At 36.1% G+C, this 23,049-nt stretch overlaps 1 protein-coding gene and 1 long non-coding RNA gene across 14 annotated transcripts in view; one reads left to right on the top strand and one right to left on the bottom strand.

Annotated features, from left to right (window-relative positions):
* The window catches only part of PCLO (piccolo presynaptic cytomatrix protein), a 386,235-nt gene that overhangs the window by 27,028 nt on the left and 336,158 nt on the right, over window positions 1-23,049 (bottom strand). For all 5 annotated transcript variants that reach the window (XM_009462919.2, XM_087764264.1, XM_087764266.1 and 2 more), the window contains one exon: window positions 22,067-22,134. In XM_009462919.2, the coding sequence (XP_009461194.2) occupies window positions 22,067-22,134 (68 nt within the window). The remainder of the gene's footprint in view (window positions 1-22,066; window positions 22,135-23,049) is intronic.
* Window positions 1-23,049, top strand: part of LOC148054500 (uncharacterized) — a 44,275-nt gene that overhangs the window by 5,238 nt on the left and 15,988 nt on the right. For 4 of the 9 annotated variants that reach the window (XR_015706250.1, XR_015706246.1, XR_015706247.1 and 1 more), the window contains exons 2-5: window positions 4,659-4,762; window positions 6,426-6,525; window positions 13,091-13,166; window positions 22,398-22,605. This is a non-coding gene — a long non-coding RNA (uncharacterized LOC148054500). Of the gene's footprint in view, window positions 1-4,658; window positions 4,795-6,425; window positions 6,526-13,090; window positions 13,167-14,816; window positions 15,003-22,397; window positions 22,606-23,049 lie in introns of all 9 variants that reach the window. The other 5 variants (XR_015706249.1, XR_015706251.1, XR_015706248.1 and 2 more) reach the window with 5 other exon arrangements.

Raw genomic sequence — 23,049 nt, 5'->3', positions numbered from 1 at the left:
CTGTTGCTGAGTCTTCCTTAATGCTTTACCCACAAAACCATCATCCTACTGCTCAGGCAATTAAAAGGCAAAGGAAATCTGGTTTGTTTATTTTCTGTTATTCAGCAAAGACAATTTTTTTAAAATAACCTCTTATTTACAAAGCCTGTGATGTGATATGCCAGGTTTCACTGGCATATGTAGGGTAGGGAAAGAAAAGAATATGTTATCTGTATGCAGTTGCAGCAGGGAACTTCAAGCAATAGAACATAATTACCTGGGAGGAATTTGGCCAACTTGGTGGTTATGAACAATATTATGGAGTGTTTAATAAAGAGTTGCAGCAGATTACTGCTTTAAACTCTTCCTGGTGAGACATCCCCTTAAAGAAAATAATACTGTCCTTGGCACTGGTCTAGCTGCAAAGAACATCTTTACCTGTAAATAATCACTGGTTCTTACTCATCTTAAAATGGCATAAATGGGCAGTGGCGCTGGAAGAGCTCTCTTCACACTCCCGCTTATTTCTTCCCACACAGTTTCCCTGACGTTATCTCCTTTAGCCATAGATGCTTGTACAGCTGCCTGGTGAACTAGTTGGTAGAAATGATCCTACTAAATGCCACCTCACCCTCCCCCCGTAATGATTTTGGGTTAGTCACCGAGCTCGATTCTGCACATGCTTTATGCCACCATGAAGGATGAAATGAGGTTGCGGGAAGGAAAGAATGCCATTTTTCAGCAACAATGCTGGTTTATGACAAAGTGTGGTTTATGAAGCAATCATAGACTGATAAGATAATTCAGAGAGGAAAGGACTGCTGGAGGTCTCCAGTCCAACCGCACATTCACAGGAGGATTAACTTCCAAATTAGATCAGGCTGGACAGAGCTTGTTTGTTGAGTTTTGAAAATCTCCAAGGGAGGCTCCACAGACTCTCTGGGCAACCCTACCCAGTGTTTAACTACACTCATTGTGATTTTTTTTTAGTCTTCCTTATATTCAGTCGGAATTTCCCTTACATTAGCTTGTGAATGCTGTCTCTTTCCATTTTTGCTGCAGAGATCTGAGAAGAGACTGGCTCCATCTTCTCTATACTACCCCATAAAGTACTTAGCTACCCATAAAGTAGCTCATTTCCTGAGGTTTAAAGAAACCCTAAGCCTTTCCTCAATGACACTTGCACTAGCCCTTAACCAACTTACTGGCACTCTGTTGGAGTCTCCTCAATATCTCTAGAGGCCCCAAACGAGACACATTGTTCTGGATGGGGCCTCACAAGTGCCCAGTGGAAGGGAATAATCCCTTCTGTGACCTGATCCTTACACAGTTACTTTTGCAGCCCAGTATGCAGCAACAATGATCACAAACCCATTTTCCAAATTAATATTGTTTAAAGAAAAGGTGTTAGTGTCATCGTACCTGTGACTTTCTCGTAGAAAATCTGTTTTGAAGAGTGCTTTAAACAAGTTCTGTTGAGCAGAACTGAGCGGACACCACACATTTTGAGATGAGAGCATGTAAAAATCGATTGCTTTGTGGGAACAAGACATTGTCTCCAATGCCAGCACTTTCAGTATTTTTAAAATTCCTTTGGGCATCAATTGCATGTTTTTAGTTTTACTCATTTTAAAAAAGTCTAAAGAATATTGAATCTGCTTTGTGATCCCTGCATTATTCCCCAACTGTTTGAAAAAAATTAGTGGCACAAAAATCTCTTTTCATAGACCATCCATTTTACTGTCAACAAAAAAGAAAAGCTCCCTCAGGAAAAGAGCTCTAAATATAGCTGTGGTGCTATCAAAAAGTTAGCACTCCTGCATGAATGCAAGTCCAGTTGTCTATTTGAGAGTTTTGCTCCAGGAGATAGAAATCAGTAGTGCTGTAGCAGGAATGTAAGCCTGATTCTTCATTGCTTAGTTTTGCTGCAGGGAGCTGGAGAGATCAGATGCATACGTCTTTCTGGCTGGCCATGTATGGCTGGGTTTGCTCTTTATATAAACAGGAGGTTGGTTGTGATTCCCAAAGGCTTCTAATAGTGGGAATGTGTGTTCACGGAATGAGCTAGACTAAGTGGAATATGAAGAGTTTATATAAAGACAGCTTGGCAGTTCTCAGAAGTGAGCGGGCTTGCTTCTGTCTCTTTGGCCCAGCTGTTATGCTGAAATCAAAAAAGGAAATATAACAGCCTTGATAATTTTTGTCAGCTATGTACAAGAGGTGTGATTGTGGCATGGGCTGTGAGCCCATGTGTAACAGTCCACTTGGAGCTGCTAGAAGTTCCAGGATACTTCAATTCCTTGTTACCATTCCCTAGGAAAGTCTAAACAATGAAATTTAGGCTTTTCTTTGCTCTTGTTTTGACAGACATATGCCCAGTTTCCTTGTGGGCTGCTCACTCTCCAAGCTTTTAAAGTCTGTGCTTCCAAACAGGCCCATGAAGTGGATTATGAGGATTATTTATACCCTCTGACTAGTTCCTGCATTAGCTTTGTCCCTTCTTTTTCCCAGTTTCATCTTTGTTCCTCTAACAGCTTCCAGAGTTCTTTATCTTCCACCTTCCCAGCTGGTGAAGGCAACCCTGCTGGGATCCTTTTCTTCCTTCCACTAACAAACAGTTAACTAAATGTCTAAATACTGATGAGTTTTGTACCCAGAAGAAATCACTGAAGTATGAGACAGTGAACTTGTCTGAACTGTTGAGGATATTTCCATGCCTGTCCCAAGCCCTAATTCTAAAATTATATGGGACCATGGTTTAAAACTGAGACAGGTATTACTATCTTATTATATATTCCATTACCCGGTTGTGACAAATATTAGGGATCTTGTGTAAAAAAGGAGGAAGTGACTAATTATAAATGCTGTGTTTTAATCTGATTTACTTGTGTTTCCTGTTGCTTTTTTTCCCCAAGATTATAACTGAGATTATGACTTTGTGTTCTTTTTGTGTTGAACTACAGTGAAGTAAACAGGGATAGAGCTCCTATCTCCAGAGAGGTACAGAATTCTGAGAAAATTATGTATGGTCTCTGTAGGCAACTCAGGGCTTCTTGCCAGGCTTGTCTCAGGTCAACAAGGGAGACTGCTATCTGCTAGTGTGTTTTGAGGGTGAACTTCTTTCAGCAAATACAAGGCACCAACTCTTCTGAGAGACAAAACCAATTAAGAAGCAATCAGTAGCTCCAGCTACAGTGTGAATCCTGAGTGTTCCTAGTTCTCTTCTTTCTAATGAGCTTTGTGTCAATCATCAAATCTATAGAAGAATTCTGCAGGCTGTCTATACCACCTCTACAGTGTTGGGTTTTTTTTACTCTTCCCAGAGAGATTTGAAAAGTGGAGAAAACAGAGGATTAGTGTGGGGCTTTCCTCAAGTAGAACCAAAAGAGAAACTTATTTTATTGATAAATTGATTACTAATCCTGACAGAATTCCTGTTGCCTTGTGGAAAAAAAAAATCAGACAGGTTAGTAACATTGAATTTGGAGAACTGAAAGTATTAGGTTATATAAATGCAATGAAAACAGAATTAGTATTTATAATCTAAAGATGCACAAAATTAGCCTTTAAATTAGATTTGTGACCTGCTTCAGTTTTCATCTTTAATGAAATAAACCTAATCTCTGTTATCCTGTTGTATGTCTGTGATTTCAAGATGGTTATGTTGTATCTGAGTAAACTGTTAACCCAAAATTTCTCCCCTACTCCATTTTTCACATCCCAATTAGAGCCTTTTATAACAACAACAACAACAAAAAACCAAATTGACACCATCTTGTGCTTCTTGTTAGTTCAAGATAATTATGGAACTTAACACTCCAAATGGTAATTACACTTGCTGTTGAGCACAGCAGCCGTTTTAGAACTGCAGACCAAATCAAATTAGCATTTTTGTCAAATAAAGTTAAATGTGCTTAAAAGTTACTTCTTGATGCATATAGAATAACATTTTACAGTGACTGTCACCTAACGTCTGTTGGAGATAGACCCTGCTGCTAGGATTCATCTGTCTGAATGTTGATGTCTATATCTGAGCTAGATGTCAAGGCGCCTTTTATAGCAAAGGGAGAGCAATTGCTCTTCTAGAATGTGGTTTGTCTTATTTGCAAAGAGATCTCTAAAACAGGTCAGATGAATTGTACCTTCAAAATGGTTATTTCTTTCCACTGATTGCAAAAGTTTTACTTAAGTGGCTGATCCTCCCAGAACTCCCATGATAAAATTTCTCATTGCATTATCTATTTCAGAGGTCCCAGCTGTAGAAGGATACTGGATGAGATTTTTTTTATATAGCTAGCAAAACTCTTGGTTTTTAATTAGGCAATTAACATTAAAATAGAATGAGTATGAGACTGACATTAAACCTTTACTATTCAGAGAAATACCTAGACTACTTAAGCTGGTCCTGTTGGCAAAATCTAAAGGATCAGACCAGAATTCTCCTTATCCTCTGTGTAAGATTCAAAAGAAATTGCCAATGAAATCACTAACCATTAAATTATTGTAAATGTATTTAAATAAAAAAGACCATTAAACTAGTAGAACACGTGAAAGTCAATTGTAAAACTGAATGGGATTAATAGGATTCATTGCCTTTCTGTGTAAGAGCCAATATGAAACACAGGTCTCATATTTTTTGCTGTCCATTGCAGTAACAAACGCTGATGTTTATTTTCCAGATTATAAAAGCTCATGAAGCAAAAGTGATATTTTGAATAATGGAGAATCCCGTAGGCACAGATGGAGGATTTCATTCAGAACTGAAGGGTTTTTTTCCAAACATGTATGTAGAACTATTATTAGGTCATAATATATGTAAGTATACATATATATGTATATATATGTGTGTGATATAATCATTTATGTATGTACACATGTATGTATATATACATGCATACATGTGTATGCATATACGTGCATTTGTACAAATGTACGCCTATATATCGTTGAAGTTGACCTAGTCCTAGGAATCTATGTATATTAAACCTACCTTGACCCAGCACAAAGTATTAGCTTGTTGAACTAATTAACACTAAATACTTCGGTTCAAATTTAAGTTTATGAAGTTATAGCTACCTAAATTAAATTAAAATTGCTGACTCCACTTTTGCTCCTAACATGTAGTATTATAAAAATTTTCCACTTCAAGTTGTTCATAAATCTTACCTTCCATTTCACAATCTAACCGCAATTTAAAAAAAAAAAAAAAACAACAAAACAAAACAAACACTGACATCAGTACAGAAACCAACTAGGGGACCAAAATAATTACATGGTTTGGATATTTCTCTGAGGACAAGACAGATGATCTGAATTCCAACAAGAATGTGCTGCAAAGGATTCCTTATGTTTGTATAAGCAACTTTCTGAAATAAAGTACTGCTTATTTAAAATAAATATACTACAGTGAATCGGTCCAGTGAAAACCTAGGGAGTTAAAGATCATAGGCAGAGTAGGACAAAAGTGCTGCTACACTAAATAATAGAGTAAAAGCTGCAGAGTCTGAGCTCAGGGTTGCTCAGAGGACAGACTTCCCACCTTCAGGGATCATTTGCAGCACTTTAGTTGCTCAGTCAGCTAAATGCTTTGATCTTAATTTTTCTGCACTCTCCGGTATTGCTCCTGGTTTTCACAGTACTTGATAGTGTCTCATTGTGTGATCCCTGTTCTCTCATGCCAGTCCTAGGCTGATGAAATGGCAGTAACTTTCATGGAGTATGTCCTGATCTAAACTGTTACACAATATTAATCTAGCCCACTACATCCATTTGACTGTGTATGTCACCTAGGTATGTCATGACCACGTATACACCTTCTATACTTTATATTGTAGTGAAGCAATGTTTCCTATACAATGCAATGAAATATATTCAAGTAATTTATTTCACAGTTTATTGAAGAACTCAAAGGGCGCTATGAGGAATTCTGACTCCCAATGGCAAAACTCCCACTAACTCACTGGAGGCAGTCTCCTCTGTCATAAGCATCATTTGAATTCCAAAAGCTTTATGGAAGGATGAGTTTAATACAATTTTGTAAATGAATATACACATATATTAAGAAGTTAAGTTACTTAATTCAGTTCATACAGTGAGTTAAAAAAATATATAAAAAAATCAAAGAATTCTGATTATCTGCAACATAAGTCCACAATATCTCTTACATTAGGAGCTTTAAATATATATTTTGAGATGAATAAACAAAACCTACTAGGCAGCACCTCCTTATAGATTAATTCATTTCTCATAAAACCAGCAGTGTAAGATGAGTAAAAAATTATAAGGAAAAGATTAAATGGGAATGTTGTGGGACTTTCTTGTGTGTCTTTATTTATTTCCTCCTTGAAAGGACCTGAAAGACTCTGAGACTTTCCCTCAGTGCATTGTGGCAGAAAGAGATGAAATGTTCATCACTATTCACCTCATTCTTGTTTGATTTCTTGTAGAATATGGCAGCTGACATATTTATCTCCTTTATTTCATGTGACTCAAGTACAGAGGGGTTTTCTCACCAGACTGCTCACAGGATGACAGTATGAAAAAGAGGTGTGTATATTTTAATTTTTTAAATTTTTTTATATATAACAATTTTAAAGTTCAATAGAAAATTAGGTTCTCAAGTAATATAAGCTTATACTTGGGTGTTTGCTTAATTAGCTTTTACTGTGTCTACACAGCATTAATCTGGTGCAATAGGAACAAATCAGTAGATCAAAGCAATTGGTTCCGAGGCACCTACATCTGTACCGTATAAAGTTGAGAGCTTTTACTTGAAACAGGAATTACTCTGCTCTGTAATACAAATGTTCCTTTTCTGCATGTGGTCCAGTTCTGTCCAAAAGACCCATCTCTTTGGCTATGACATATATAGGGACAGGAGCACATTTAGTGCTCACCTGGAACAGAGCTTCCAGCTTAGTTTCCCTCAAAAGGAACCAGATTGGGATGTATCAAAAAGAAAAAAAAAAAAAAACAAACAAAAAAAAGCTAATCAACACAATGTCAAGCAAGGGAAAATTGAAGAATTTATTTCAAAGTTGTGTTGCTGCTCTGAATCATAACAATAAGGTAGATGCACCCTGCATGAACATAATGATGTCAGAGAGACTATTTTCAGAAGTAATATAAAGCAGGGAAGCAGTTGCTTTTAGGCTGTAGATCTTGGTCACTGCTGCAGGAGAGGAGAACACAAGGTATACAGTAGCTCTATGAAAATTTCCAGGGGGATAGCAGAGGGACTGATCATCAGCAGTCTCTCCTCTTAATCCCATTTTGGGTGGGGGCCAATAGCACTTAAGTGATGCATGTCTCAGCTGTATGTTATTGCAATGAGTTGAATGTCATTTCAAATATTCATTTGAGATTGCAAAGATAATAGTTAAGAAGGACAGAATGCACACAGTGTGCATTATCTACATTTTCCAGATACAAACATTGTCTTTGGGTACTTAACAAAATGATGCAGCAACTTTGAAGTTCCTCTACTAACCATCAAAGGTAACTTGGTGCCATCAGAAAAGGTATTTACACAAGGTTCCCCAATCAGGATTCTCAAAGCATTTCAGGCAGTTGAGAATGTATTGGAACCCTCATTTTGTCATGGGAAACTACATTATAAAGATCAGGTTATTAATTCAAATAGTTCATTAAGAAACTAAGGAAGGAAGATGTCAATTTTATGTATCCCTTCCTAAGTTTTTATTAAATTAAAAAAAAATGTAAGATTTCACCAAAACTTGTAATCTTTTGAAGAAAACTATTCTGAGAAATTTGTTGACTTTGACCTTTATTCTGAAAAAAACTGCTATTGTGTAATTGGGATTATTCAGGTAAAAATAATCATGTGGATAAATTTACAAAATGCATCCAGAAAGATCTGACTTCTTTTTATTTAATTTATAATCATAATAGACATAGTATCCTTAAGAAAGAATTTTCTCCTCGAAAATAGAGCAGAAATCAGAATAAATATTTATCTTGGTCAATGCTTTAAATATACAGCCATATATTCAGTTGATCCCAGAGAGGGGCAGGTAAGAACAAATGTTTTTGTGGGGTGTGTGTGGGTGTGTCTCCTTTCTCCCAGGATTTGCATCACTTCCTATTATATCTGTTTTTCAAGCTGTCTTCAGTTTAGAATTTTTAGCAAGAGCAGAAAATTTTACTTGTAACAAATTAGTCAGCTTTGTTCAACAGGAAAACTGCAATATTTAATTTTGGAATTTGATTCAGAACAAGTAACCTGAGGGCAGTAGATGCTGCCAATAAAGAGACTGATTTGTCATATTATACTTGGACGCATCTGTGATTTCAGTGCAGTCTTTCCCTTACGGTGTGACAAGGCACACACCCAAAATTATGAGACCTTTATGGGGAGGCTATAGCCTTTTTACCTTTCCTCCTTCTCAATAAGTCTGTACCTGCATACAACCATTTAGATTCAACAAGCCAATTTCAAGAGTCTGGGAAAAAAAGCACAGTATACAATGACATATTAGTTACTGGGCTTTGTCCAGAGAATGACAAAAGTTATGTTAGGAAGATTGGCTTTTTCTCACTTATATTGGTGCTTTTCTGTTTTCTGATGGAAAGCAATATGCTTTCACATTGTTTCCACTACTGAAGATAAATTGGAAACATCTATATCACATGTTGTAGGATTCTTGCAAGTATCCCCAATAAAAATAGAATACTAATCCTTATTTTACGTAATTCCAGAAAAGCATAGAGTCATAGAATCATTAAGGTTGTAAAACACCCTTAAGATCATCGAGTCCAACCATTAAAGCATGCTTAAGTCATTTTCTGAAGGCAAGCTGAGACTCTTCAATATCTCATTCTCTTTGTATAATTTTGTGAATCTGGAGTAGCCCCTTTAGTCAATGGAACAACACCAAGGTAAGGTGTTGTTAATAAAAAGATGTGAAGAGCACCTCCTAGGCTCTGTTTCCCAAACTGTTTCCCTTTTGATGTGAAAGCTCTTTTTCTGCACAAAATGTTCATCAACAGGAAAAAAATATATTCTCTTTGAAGAACCAAATTTTCTTTCATTTTCTTTCTAACACTGCTCAGATTCCATTCTTTGTAAATGCCAGCTTTCATGTACAAATTTATCATGGACTTAAAAACCTATTGTTACAATGTATAGTTTCTGAATTATAATAAGCTGTACCATAATTTTACAGGAACTTAGGTAATTTTGCTTTGTGGGAGTGTTTGAAAAGAAAGCACCGAGTACGAAAGAAGATACTAAGTGTCAATATTGTGTAGGCTTCACTTTTTCAAACATGGAAAATAGTGTGAAAAATGTGTCTGTATAAAGTCAGAGACTTTGCATACTGCTATAAAACATAAACGAAACACCAAATAGCCTTAAAACCAACATATATACAAAGAGTTAAGGTATCTATGTTTGTAACTCTCCCAAATGTCCAGAGACAAGAAGCAAAGCCTCCCTTTTCTCTCCTTTACTTGCCAAGAAAGAAGGAACTGTTAAGATGATCAGACTAGTAAGAAGGGCATAGTTTATAAGAAAAGTCAAATAATTGCATTCAGATCAGTGAGAATCCAATTCTTTCAAGAATATAACAGAGTATTCCATGAATATGAACATGTTTCTAAGAAGCTAAACACTCAGCCAAGCACAGCCAAGGTGACCAGGAGGCTGGTGAATAAATGCTATAGATATTAGATGAGCAGCAGGAGGAAACAGTAAGAATCCATAGCATACTCAGCAGGCATTGATGCAAGTTACGTATGGTTTTTTTCCTAGTAAATCACACAAACTGACTAATTATTGTAGGCAGTATGTTACCAGACTTCTGGAAAATATGTGAACTTCTAGGTACTACAACAGTGCAAGACATGAAGGCAGATGTATGTATCAGATGTTTGACCCAGCTGATCTCCAGAATCTTTGTGCATTTTTCCAAGGCATGGAAATTCAGTCATGTTATGTTATTATCACATCACAATCAGTCAGAGTGCAAAGCCAATGTGGCAGACAAAAAAAAAAAAAAAAAATCTAAAGAAAGCTTAAAAAAAAAAGTATAACAAAAAGAAAACATACCAAAGGATGTTTCAGAAAAGAAAGACCTGTGCAATGGATGGCATCAACACACATGTAAACCTAGGGACTATTTGGTAGAAGTAATCTCATTTGATATCGGCCATCTAAACTTTAGATGTGCAAGCCAAAATAAATGTTATAAGTTTTCATTATAATCTTTTTGTTCTTGATAGTGGAAAAGGACTTGCAGTCCAGGTAGCTGACTGTGAAGGGAATCCTGAATACTGTCTTGGCTGTAGGAGCAAATCAGGTTTATGCCTATGTACATGTGGATCTGGGGTCATTTAAGACGTGCTAGTGAAAATGTAGTATCTGGTCAGGAATGGCAGATGTGATGAAGAACCTGTGGGATACCCATGACTTGCTGGAACAGAAACTGGATTGAGGAAGAAAAATATTTTAGGGTATTTAAAACAGCAGGATTCACCTATGTTTAAGTCCCTGAATCCCTTTGTAGATAAAGATATATAAACTGCATCCTACTCTACACACACAGTACATCACCTTCTACCACTAGATTTGACTAGTCTTCTGTCCATTTGATTCCCTCTCAGTCATAGCCATAGTATCAGAATAAATAATGCACAAAAGGGAAGAGGAGCTTATAATAGCCTAAAGTAATTACAAATGCCTACACAGGACAAACTGTTAGGAATTCTTTAAGAGAAATACACAGACTGTAGTTTTTCCTTAACAGACAAATAATTATTCACATACTGTTGCAATGGATAACACATTTCATTAAAGCTGCAATCCTGTAAGGCTAGTATCATAGGACGAAATAATGAACATGGAGCATTATGAAAAGTGTATTAATCTGAAAATAAACTGGGGACAAAGCACAAGGTACTAATTATAGATATGAAGGCAGACTCTCTACCATGAGAATCAGAAGCATCTAGGCAATTTCATCATATGAAAGATTTATATTCGTCCTAACGCACTGATTTTCAAAAACTTCTGTCTTGAAACACAACCTATAATCCAATAATTCTGAGTAGTCTCACATTCTGACATAAATATCAGCTGAAATTTAATTTTAGCTTGCCATGTGATCCCACCTGGAAATGCTCTAGATCCATATGCATTTAAACAGCATTCCAAGCTAAATGTTTGAACATCAGTCTAAAAAAGAGTTTATACTACAAGAACATGTGAGGGGACATAAAAAATTCCTTTATGAATCCCCAGCATAATAGTTTAATTTCTAAGCAAGTTATAAATTATTTAACAAAAGAAATAAAGAATAAATAACCTTCTAAACCATACACATGTAATAAAATACCAGCTCCTTTTATGTGAGTTACAAACTTTAAGGAGTTACAAAGCACTGTTAAGTCTAGAAGCAGTTTATGACATTCCTATTTTTTTGACATTTCAAATAAATACAGCAAAAGTGGAGCTCTAATACAGAACTGCTTGGTAGGAGCAGCTGTGTTATCATTTGTAGGCAAGCTCAGAAAAGTCTATTTATAGGAAATGCTTAATAAAATGTGTTATGTTTGTGAGGGGAAGAGCTTGGATTTTGGATTCTTATTTCTCTCCTTGAGGATTAATTTCAGCAAGCAAGATTAGGCTAGAAGTTAGGAAAAATGTTTTAGTGTTAAGGATAATCAAGCACTAGAACAGACTAATGAAGCTATAAAGTCTCTATCATCATTAAGAATGTTTTGGTGCAAGTTACCAAAAGCCTTTTAGGAACAGTATTGTGTTTTGAAGCAAAGGGATGACCTCTTGAAGTCCCCTCAACCCCATTCCTGCTACATAATAGCTCATACATACTTGAGCACTAAACATTATTGACCTTAAAACAGTTCTATTGTACTTACTTTCTTCCTGGAGTATGCACAAAATTCCAGGTCCTAATCACACTGCTAAATGGAGGAGATCACCTGAATTATCCAGGAAGATGACATTTAAAGACCCTACTCAGTATCTCCTAGTTTCATTTTCATCACAGAGGGGAATTTATTTAAGATTTAGCAGTTCACCTTCTATTATAATAGTGCTTCAACCTGACTTTTGCTGATTCTACATGAGCACTGATCATGAAAAGTAACTCTGTTTCAAAGTTGTTTTAAATTACTCACTAGGTGAAGTAGCCCTTCTTCAGACTTACTTACACCAGTCAAGGTTCAGGTCCAGTAATCATACATTCCAGCATCTTCACCTTTACTCCATTTTTGGTGGGGGGAATCCCCCTGTTTGCTTTCCAGTGTTGAAGGTCTTCATTATTAACTGGTAAACATGCCAGTTGGTATTAAACCAGATTTCCTTCATAAACCATATCTTTCTAAAGACATAGATTACAGAATTCTACCAAAACTCCTTTTTTTTTTTTTTTTCCAGAAATGAAACAATGTAACATTGTCAGATTTTTGATGGTATTACTAGCACTCCGATTCCCAGCCCAAACACTCTGACCCCATTACACCTCCAAGGAGTCATCAGAAGAAACCTCCTGAAAGTCCCAAGTAGCTTTATGTTAGTGGAAATGCATTTAAGAGCTAGGCCAATAAAAGTGCTTAAGAACATTAGGCAAGCAAATTATCTTTCCAGGTGATTACTGAAGCATCATATCAAAGGGTGATATTTTGGTTTCAAATAAATAAATAAATGTGCTTTCAGGTTTTTCTGTTTTTCTTGTTGCTTGTTTGTCTTCTTAATATTTGTTCATTTTCTATACATCAATGGGAAAAGCAGACTTTTTTTAAATGAAAACTTAAAAAACCCCAGGTTTTTTAGAATTTTCTTGCCACATGATTTAATGGCTAATGGCCATTCCATCCCAGTTTATGCAGAGTGTTACAAGCTGTTGGCCAGCCACTAGTTAATCACAGTCAGGCTCACTGGATTATTTACTTCTCTTTTAATGACAGTTTATTACAATTCCGGAACAAGATGATTTGTATCTATGTAAAGCAATGTTGTTTGTGATGTGGATACAAGAATACAGAAGATTATCTTGTCCTTTTGTCCACTATGTTTCCATCTCTGGCTGCAGTCTTTATTCTTATTTAAATTCTTTCTGCTTCTTTTTAGGAAAACCAGCTGGATTATACTGGCAAATACCTCAGGAAGGCAGAACTAATTGCTCCAAGTATTACTGGAGAGCCAGGTGGGCAAATCAGAGCACTGGCCAATCAGGGATAGATAAAAGAAATGTTTTCCAGAGTTTAGAGAGAAAGCTGATAATTCTTAAGTTTACAGTACTGCTGTTGTTTATCTTGAATCACTTCTTCAAATCAGTGTGGTATTTAGGTATTAGTAGAATGGCTATTCCTAGCTTGACAGAGTATGTATAAAATATTATAGATGTTTTTTAATAAAAAAAAATAAACAAAACAGAGAGAGGATAAGGACAACCGTCAGTACATAAGCCTGATTCATTGCTTAAGGATCCCTGGTGACTGAAAGCATATCTGATCTTTTCAATTTTTGAAATTAAAATTTGCATTCCCCAAAATAAAGGAGGTGCAGTATGAGGGCATGAACATGTGACAGGCTAGCTGCAAGTGCTTTCATTACTTATTTTCTATTCCCTTGTGTCTCTTTCTTCCTCTGTTCTGAAGCAGCCCCTCATGTAAGCAATCACCCTTGATGGTATTTTCTGCTTTAAATTTTGTTGGCATTGATTAATCTTATGCTGTCAAGAGTACTAGATGGTAGACCTTTGGTAGAACCTGATGGCAGAAAGCAAGGCTGTGATTTTATATTAAAGACCATTTAAACAATGCCAGGTTGAATTTTAGCCTTTTTATTTATAGAAAGAGTAGAGAAGTCTGTCAATACATAATTCTTTCATTTAGATCTCTTCCTGGGCAAAGATCACATTTTACTTAGTAATATTTTATTTCTCAAACTGACTTCATCTACATGTAAAACAGAATGGCAATAAGACTGTAAAAACAGATATTACAGCCACTAAAAGTGTGTTTTAAAAAAGAGACCATCAGGCTTATATTGCTCTTTAGGAAAGATACTGAGAGTGCGCAGCAATTTCTTTTGCTATGTACTACTGGACATGAACTCAAAACCAAAAAAATGCAGTTCAACCACTGTTCAGGTCAGTGTTGGTAACATTTCAGATTGGCTGGATTTCTCTTTAAATCCATGGATCAATATCCATTGTAATCAAGTCAACAGTCTCATACTTAGTCAGTAAAAGATTCTATTGACTCAAGAAAAATACTTGAAAGTCCAGACTGTTTTTTCAGGTTCTCTTATGTTTTAGTATATGTTAGGATTAAACGTTCAATTCTCCTGAGATATTTGAGTTATTGGGAAGGCAGCAAACAGCAAAGATAGTATTTGACATGTATGCAAGAACAAAATAGATGGTGCTTCCTGTGGTTTTGAGACACCAGTCTAAAAAGGTCTTGAAAAGAATTGGATTGAGCCTTGGTGAGGAAACATGGAACTATTCCAAAATAATATAAATTCTCTGCTACTGTGAAAGCGTCTGCTTCTGACTTGGTCATTTTTTGCTGATCTATATACTGCTAGTGTGTTATGAGTTGGGGATTATGTTGTAGGAGATAAGAATTTTCTCTCCAGAAGATAAAGTTCAGTTTAACTAAATTTTTTTAAAAAAATAAATACGTGTTAGTGTATGATTTGTAGGTTAATTGGGGAATACTCTTGTTAGTAACCTTGAGCATGTGGATTCACAATTCATCTATCTATTCATTCACTTCCTGACATAAACATAAAAGTGAGCAGATATATGATATATAATGATACTTTCAATTTTCCTTGCAAATAACAGTTCTCAGAATCTTACTACCCAATGCTATACATGTGACATTCTGATGTTCCTTCAGTAATTGAAGCTCAATACAAAGGTAAGAAACTGAAAAGAAAGTGGAATTTTCCTGGCACTGACTGCATCTGTTCAAGACAAAACACTGGGCAAAGCGAGTGAGATGTGTGACCCTGAAGCTCCTAGCCAAAGGTACATAAGAAACCACTGCCAAAGGATAAAAGTGTTTTTACTTCTATAACTGCAAAATACCTTTGCTTGAATGGGCAACTGTTCCCAGAATGCCACTCACACACCACAGAAGAATTTGCAGCTTGTATGTTGAACCCTTCAATAAAAATTGTCACCTCTTTCATATCATAGAATCATAGAATGATTTGGCTTGAAAGGGACTTTTAAAGATCATCTAGTCCAACCCCGCCACCATGGGCAGGGGCATCTTTCACTAGATCAGGCTGCTCAAAGCCCTGTCCAACCTGACCTTGAACTCTCCTAGGGATGAGGCATCCACAGCTTTTCTGGGAAACCTGTTCCAGTGTCCCACCAGTCACACTGTAAAACATTTCTTCCTTATGTCCAATCTAAATCTACTCTCTTTCAGTTTAAAACCATTGTCCCTTGTCCTGTCACTACAGGCCCTGGTAAAAAGTCTCTGTCCTTCTTGTAAGCCTCCTTTACATATTGAAAGGCTGCAATAAAGTCTCCCTGGAGCCTTCTCTTCTCCAGGCTGAACAACCCCAACTCTCTCAGCCTTTTTTCACAGGAGAGGTGTTCCAGCCCTCTGACCATTTTTGTGGCCCTCCTCTGGACCCACTCTAACAAGTCCATGTCATTCTTGTGCTGGGGACCCCAGAGCTGGATGCAGGACTGCAGGTGGGATCTCATGGGAGCGGAGCAGAGGGGCAGAATCACCTCCCTTGACCTGCTGGCCGCACTTCTTGTGATGCAGCCCAGGATGCGGTTGACTTTCTGGGCTGCACGTGCACATTGCCAGCTCATGTTCAATGTCCCATCCACCAGTATCCCCAAGTCTTCCCTGCAGGGCTGCTCTCAATTAACTCATTACCCATCTTTGAGTAATGGTAACAAAGATGAGCTCTGTCTAAACTCCCTCCCACTTTAATAATTTTGCAGGTTGTGTTTTATTGTATTCTGTAGTGGAGCCTTCTGGAAGAAGTAATCTACCATAATTTTTCTGATTACTGACCGAGAAAAGCAACAAAAGCAGTTGGCTTAATCATTAGAAAGAAATTGTTAGAGATTATTAGAGAATTTCCTTCATACCAAAGGAAGTTAAAGGTGTATTTATAATACCTAGAGTATTTAGACTCATCATATAATCCATGAGGAGACTTAGATATCTACAGGGGCCAATTAAAGCACATAAACTAGGTGCTGATATATTTTGTAATACTGGCTTAAAGTGGGGGTATACCAGTCCCCACAGAAAGTGAGGATGTAGTCCCAAAATGCAGTGCTGCCAGGATCTGGAGGCACACCAGAAACCATTTGCTGCCTGTAACTGGCTGCTATCAGGACGATAACTGGTGTTTGTCTATGTTACAGCAAGGTTGACTTTTGTCCTCTAGTCCCCTGGTATCCAAGGACTGCTGAGGTGGCAGAGGGGCACCTTCGCCTCTCTCCTTCGAGATGGAGATCCTCCAGCATGAGCCTCTCAGGACTTCCCCAAAATGGGAATTCCACTAATTTTGGCATCAAACCACCAGAAAATCTGCTTCCTTCCATGAATTAATGCAAATCCCTCTTGTCCAAACCCAGAACAGCCATCTTAGAGTCTTTTTATCACATCTTTTGCATTTTCATTCCTAAATTACAGTGCTTCTCCATTAAATATCAAATAACTTATTCCAAACATTTAAAAAAGTGCCTGGATGCTTCCTTTATGAACCTTTGTGGGAGAACTGACTATAAATGTTGTAATGCTTGCTTTCTTTCTAATTTTTTTTTATGTTTATGGACAGTTAAAGAGAAAAATGCATGTGAGGGAAAAACAGCTAGATATGTCTTTCTGGTATTCATGTTAGATGACTTAAGATGAGGTTATGTTTCACAGAAGTTACTATCTAATAGATACAAAGATATAAATTAGACTTGATTATGAAAGAAGGAAAGTCTCAGATGATCCCAAAGTTACATAAATTTAATATTTAACCTGATCTCTGTCCTACATTGTTCCCAGTCTCAGCGTTTTCATTCAAAGTCACCATTGCTTGTGCAAGGGTAATAAAATTCACCTTAATTTTAATCCAGAAAGAAGTTCAGTTCTAATTATAACCTCCTTCATGAATATTAAGCATCATATTTTAAGCTGATCTCATAGTCCTCTTTTTTTGTGAAACGATACAGATAATTTCAAGAAAAGTTTCTGATCTGCGGTAAACCCCTTATTTTCAGCCTGGCCAAACAAGACATCAAAGTACAGATTTGTGCATAGGCAAAAACATTTCCAAATCTCACTAACTATGCCATAATTAGCCCTTAATTATTTCCTTCATCTGTCTTTATTCTTCTCTTACTTATAACTTTCTGGTTGAAGGTCTGAAATTAAGACCATTTCTCTCTGAACATCCTCATAAGGACTAATATTATAGTGCTGATATTTCAACCATTGGAGTTAAAAAATGTCAAAATACTAAATTTTTAAAGTGTGGAGACGCAGCAAGTTGATTTAAGCAACCTCTCAAGCCCTTAGTCTGTTCTCAGTCATACCACAGTGAGTCCTTTGGCTTAAACAGAGTTACTCTAGCCTAACTAAACAGCAAGTAAAAGGAGAATGATTTTTTTTTCTGAGTTTTAATTAGTTTGAAGAATGTTGCAATGCTTAGTTGTGCCTGTGCTGTCAGTTTGTTTTATGCCTTATTTTATCCGAGAGAGTAATCCACATACTATTCCTGTGCATCCCTTCAAGAGAAAGTGTGATAGAGTTTGCAAGATAATTTGCTCCAGGGTCTATTCCATGCAGACATGATGGATGAAAATTTTATCAAGTCTATTCAGAAAGCTATAAAGGAAAATTTACAAGTCAAATGATTGCCGGTCACTTACTTACAGAGGTCATGCACCTTTCCTCCAAAATGTTATTAGAATGACCTCCTAGCCTGTTTTAAGGTTTGTGTGGTATTTCAACCATTTTTCTCATAAAGATTAGACTGTCTAATTAATGAAATATAAAGTTAAATGATGAAACTGTTAAAACTGAATTTCTTAGTTTATAATCCAGGCTGATGAACCACAAAGCTCAAAAATTAAGAAAAAAAAAAGTGTGTTTTTTAGCTTAAACTACTCTGAATAGATGAAATAAAAATCAAAGTATTGTAAAATTTGCCTGTTAAAGCATGATGTTATCACAGAGCTTGTTTGTTGTTTTTATCTGTAACTCAGGCAAATACATAGCATGCAAAAAAGGAAAACCATGGAAGAGTTCATTAAAGCTTATGTAAACAATGAGTGCATATCACTAGTATGTCATCTTGCAGAAGTGCAGTAAGTATGTGTGCAACATCAGATTTTGAAATAGTACAAATCAATTCCTTCTGTCTGGGTGTTGAAATAGATCTACAGAGGCTTTACTAGGATATTATGCAATTTTCTGTCCAGATTCAGCCATTTATACAGGGAGACAGTTTCTTGCTTACAGGACTTCATTTTACTGCACTCAAAGGATGATGCTCAAAGGACCACTGGAAACGTCAGAAAGTGAGCCCCTGAGCCACGGCAGAACTGTGTAGGGAAGTTTCTGGTATTCAGGACATGGACTGGATGGGAATTTTTTTAAAAAAAGTAAAAAACCCACTCTCTTGGAAGATGTGGGTGGGGAACCACTCTGTTCCTATACAAAGTTTACGATTTTCTGACTGAAAATACTGGCAACAATGAGGGCAGGCACAGAGGATGACAGAAGCACTGTGGGAACTCATTCACTCAAAAACATACTGAATGAGTGAAGCCAGGCCACGCTTACCGACATGTTCATCTTTCCTAAAAGAGTCTTTGTTTGAGATGAACCTCAATGTCTGTAATCCTAGAGGAATGATATTTTGCATGTATATAGCATCTTCAAAATGAGAAGATCCAAAATTTCCTTATAGTAAACCATTTCAATTAAAATGCTATTCTTATCTATATATCTCTCTTCTACTAGAAATAATGGCACCTTGGGATTACCTAGAAAATGCACACTTTTGAAATATATGAAAATAATTTTCCCCGTGTATTTCTTAATTGGATAAACGGTTTGTAGGTGGAAAATACCATCTGGGATCTATTGGCTGAGCAGTTTCATAGGGCAGATAGACCAATCATGACCTACGACTGAATCAAGATATTAATCATGTGCTTTTAATTGTTAGTTTCAATCCTTACATGGAATGCAATTGCTCTTTTCTTTGTAATGTCTGTAATTCCACAGCATGTCATAAGAAGTCTTTAAACAAAAGATATTGCACTTTCTGAAACGAATAGAGAACTTGGTTTGCATAACTCAATGAAGATTACAATATGTATCATAAGATTTACTGAAGTTTAAGAACATGAAGTATTTCAACTGCTCAGGGCAGAATGTCTAGTGTAAGATAGCATGCAACAATGCATATCATAAAAATAACTATAACACAGTGTCCAAGAACAAAACTCTGAATTATTTTATATAATTAAGTAGTATGAAAATACAGAATATGACAAGATTATATGTTCAGAGAAACAAAGATTATCATAGCAATACTCACAGTTATTTATATTGACCATTTGGTTGTGTCAGCAAAGTAAATAGTACTGTTTTCCAATATTTACTTCTAATTTAACTGATACATCTTAATAGCATAAAAACTATTCCCAACAAAACATTAGCACATTTCTCAAGTGCGTAAACAATTACAAAAGGAGCATATTTTTCCCTGGTGATTCCACTTATGTACATGCCTAAATTTTGGTGTCATACCCTGTGAGCTGAATCCAAACTCTGTTGCTACAGTTTTGATTCAGCTGCCTAAAAAACAGTTTTCATTGCCATTTGAGAGTCCTACCTTGCTTTGCCTCCAGCTACTGGTCTTAAAGATCTTGTTCCTGTAAGTCCCCTGCCATATTTGCCAGGCCTGTGTGAACGACTTGGATAACTAAAACATTTCAAGTAGCAATAGATCCGCATGTTAAAGCAATTGAATTTATTCTGCACAGTTCTAAAGAGAGTAATCCACAGGCTATTTTTCACAGAAGTTATCCATTAAGAATATTTGAAAATGTAAAAATAGTACTAGTATTAAAAGGTTTTAAGTATAACACCAAATCCTTATTTGCAAATGAGAATACAAATGTCAACTATGGGACCTCTCTACAAATTAATGAAAACTGGGAATGAACATTTTCTTCCAGTTAATTGCAGAGCTCATCTGGTCCACAACACAGATAAGTGCATTACAGAAAAGATGTCATTTGATCTTTAAGACTTTAAGATTTTCATTCAGTTTTGTTCATCTATGAAAAGAATACCACAATAATTCTATAATACTGAAGTAATTCTCAGTCTCGAGTTCCTCTAAATTCTGAACTACTTCCCCACAAGATAATTATATTTACATGCTGAAACTGAAATGCTCTTGAATTGTTTTCCAGCTTTTAGTTTAATGTATCATCTGAGATTGATCTGTCCCATCTTAGCTAGAAATCAGACACTAAAAACTAGTCTGGCTGCCCCAGCTTCTCTCAATGGGGAAAAACAACACCTGGTAAAAATCACTCATTTTATCAGACTTGGGGCTGTAAATCTTAGAGTTCTCAAGTTAGGAGAGTTGAATTGCATCATAAGTGAAAATTAGGGAATTGCAGCTCTTGAGTTATTTGCAGATTTTGAAGACGAGCAGAAACATGCCTTTGTCTGGAAAGGTAGTTTTAGTAACCCAATGCTATATACACATCTTTTAGAATGTTTCAAAAGGTGTTTTTTTGGTTGGGTTTGTTTACAATTATCATTCTGTTATAAAACACATCATGACAATTTAAAAAGGGAAAATTCCTGATTTCCCATTTTCATCCCACCAGTTATCTTTTAAAAAATAGTTTGGTTTTCAAATTCTTAAAAATACCATTGAACATCGACAAGCAGCTGAATTTGGATTTTTGTATGATGAGTACTACGTACTGAAAGATTTAGAATGCACATACAGGATTCTTGCTTTGGAAAAGACATTTTTACAGTTCTACCTTCAAATTCTGATTTCTTCAAATCTGTGGAACATTAGACCGCTTTTACCTCAAATATAGCAACAGCAATTATTTCCCCATGTATACAGATTGCAGAAACCTGAAAAATGTTGATTTTTAAGGCTGAACTTAACATGAAATTAACTTCAATTGTATATATGAATTTCAATGTATTAATTAATTAAAACCCAAAGCTGCATTGAAATGCATTAAAATAATAAAAGTATTATTTTAATAATAAAATGAAGGTCATGATAATTAAGTTTTATATTTGAGGTCAACAGAAACATACACTTGAAAGAAAATATCTTATATGTAAAGGGAAATGGAATTTTCCTAACATATCCTTCAATACAAAACACTCTCTTAATTTTCATGCAGTTGTCCATTATTACACATGAAACAGATAATCACATTGCTCATGAAACTTTGAAAGCCATTCTGTCGGGCTCTTTCCAGCTCCAGTATTACAATGTCTCCTTCTTTGGCAGCACCACATTCATACTGAAAAAATGCACTCAGGATTTTGCAATCAGATAACAGATTCACTATAGTCTAAGTGCAGCAGTCAAGCTTGATGTTCAGCTAATATTTCTATTTAAACATAATGTTTTATGTAGACACCAAAATTAATAATTGCTTTATGAAGCAAATATTCTGAAATGTTATAAAAATACAGCCTGACAGCCATTGGATATTTTCTTCTGATTTAATGGGTATTGAGTTAGCTCCATACTTCATATTTTTTATTCCAATACTATGAAAAGCAATGAACATTGAAAGACAGATATTATTCATTGCAATCTAACTATTTAATTACTTTAAATAAAGAGGTAAGATGCTGTTCTTGTTTAAACTAACGACTCATTACATTGATGCTATGTGTAAAGGGCCCTTAGTGTAAATGAAAGTCAGGATCTTAATCTATAATACAAAGAGAGCATAGGCTAATCTTTCATAGCACAACAAGTAAAAGAAATAAACATATCGGTTCTATAAATATGGGATACCACTGTAGTGTTGTTTGTATTTCTTTTTACCTTCTGCATCGGTTAATCCTACTCCCGACTGCTTTACTGGTTCTTGTCCATTCTGGCTCATCTTCCCTCTGTCAGAAGATATGGTGGTAGTTGTCAATAAGATCATAAAGAGATGAGATGTAAGAAAATTATACACCCAAGCCAGTGAGGCTTGGTTCTGTACAAAAAGACAAACATCGAAGGTATTTCAAAAAAACAAAAAGGGCTCTGTGTGTGTGTGTGTGTGTGTATAAATATATACTTAATTTCAGGAAAATAAAGTAGACAACAGTTTTTTTCTATTGCTATTTGGACAGATCACGTAAGGATATTATTTTTTTCTCTTTTGGAGGCAACTGCAATCGCACATTGCCAAGCCTGTATAATCTTATAGAATGAGGCCATCAGGTACCATCTGCTACCTGCCCCACATCAGCCTGGGGTTCTGCAATCAGTCTACATAGCTCCTCTCCTCACTTTATCCTGCTATGGTGAACAGTGAGATATATAATAAGGAATCACAAAATTGATATTTGGTCTACAATACCAGTACTTCAAAGGTAAGGCATATTTGTGATCATTATCTTCTTTTAATGATTGATTTTACCTTACAGTTTAGGTTTAGCATAAGAAACAAAGAGACATACACGGATCTGAAAGTAAGGTAAGTGGAATACATCAGGCTCTAGAGGTCCCTATCTTTCTCCACTGGATGTAGAAAGAACACGGATTACAATCTAGATGTCTATTTTTAGGCAATGAAAGGCAGGTAAAATGTAAGCTATCTTTAAACATACTTGTTGCAAGCTCTAAGGCATGATGACAATCACTCTCAAGAACATGTCTGCTACTATGAGATGTTTGAGCTTCTGTTTGTCTTTCTTCCTTAAGACTCTGAAATGCTGTGATAGAGAATATAAGGCACTATCTTCAGATGCATGTGATTCCTCTGGGGTTAAAGGGTCAGCACTGGTCTTTGCTACCAATGAGCCAGCTTCATGTTT

Source organism: Nipponia nippon, unplaced genomic scaffold, assembly GCF_047370975.1.
Source record: "Nipponia nippon isolate SJK-2023a ecotype South Korea unplaced genomic scaffold, ASM4737097v1 scaffold_3, whole genome shotgun sequence".
NCBI lineage: Eukaryota > Metazoa > Chordata > Aves > Pelecaniformes > Threskiornithidae > Nipponia > Nipponia nippon.
Note: the sequence above shows the minus strand (reverse complement) of the source record. Positions and strands in the feature narration are given on the sequence as shown.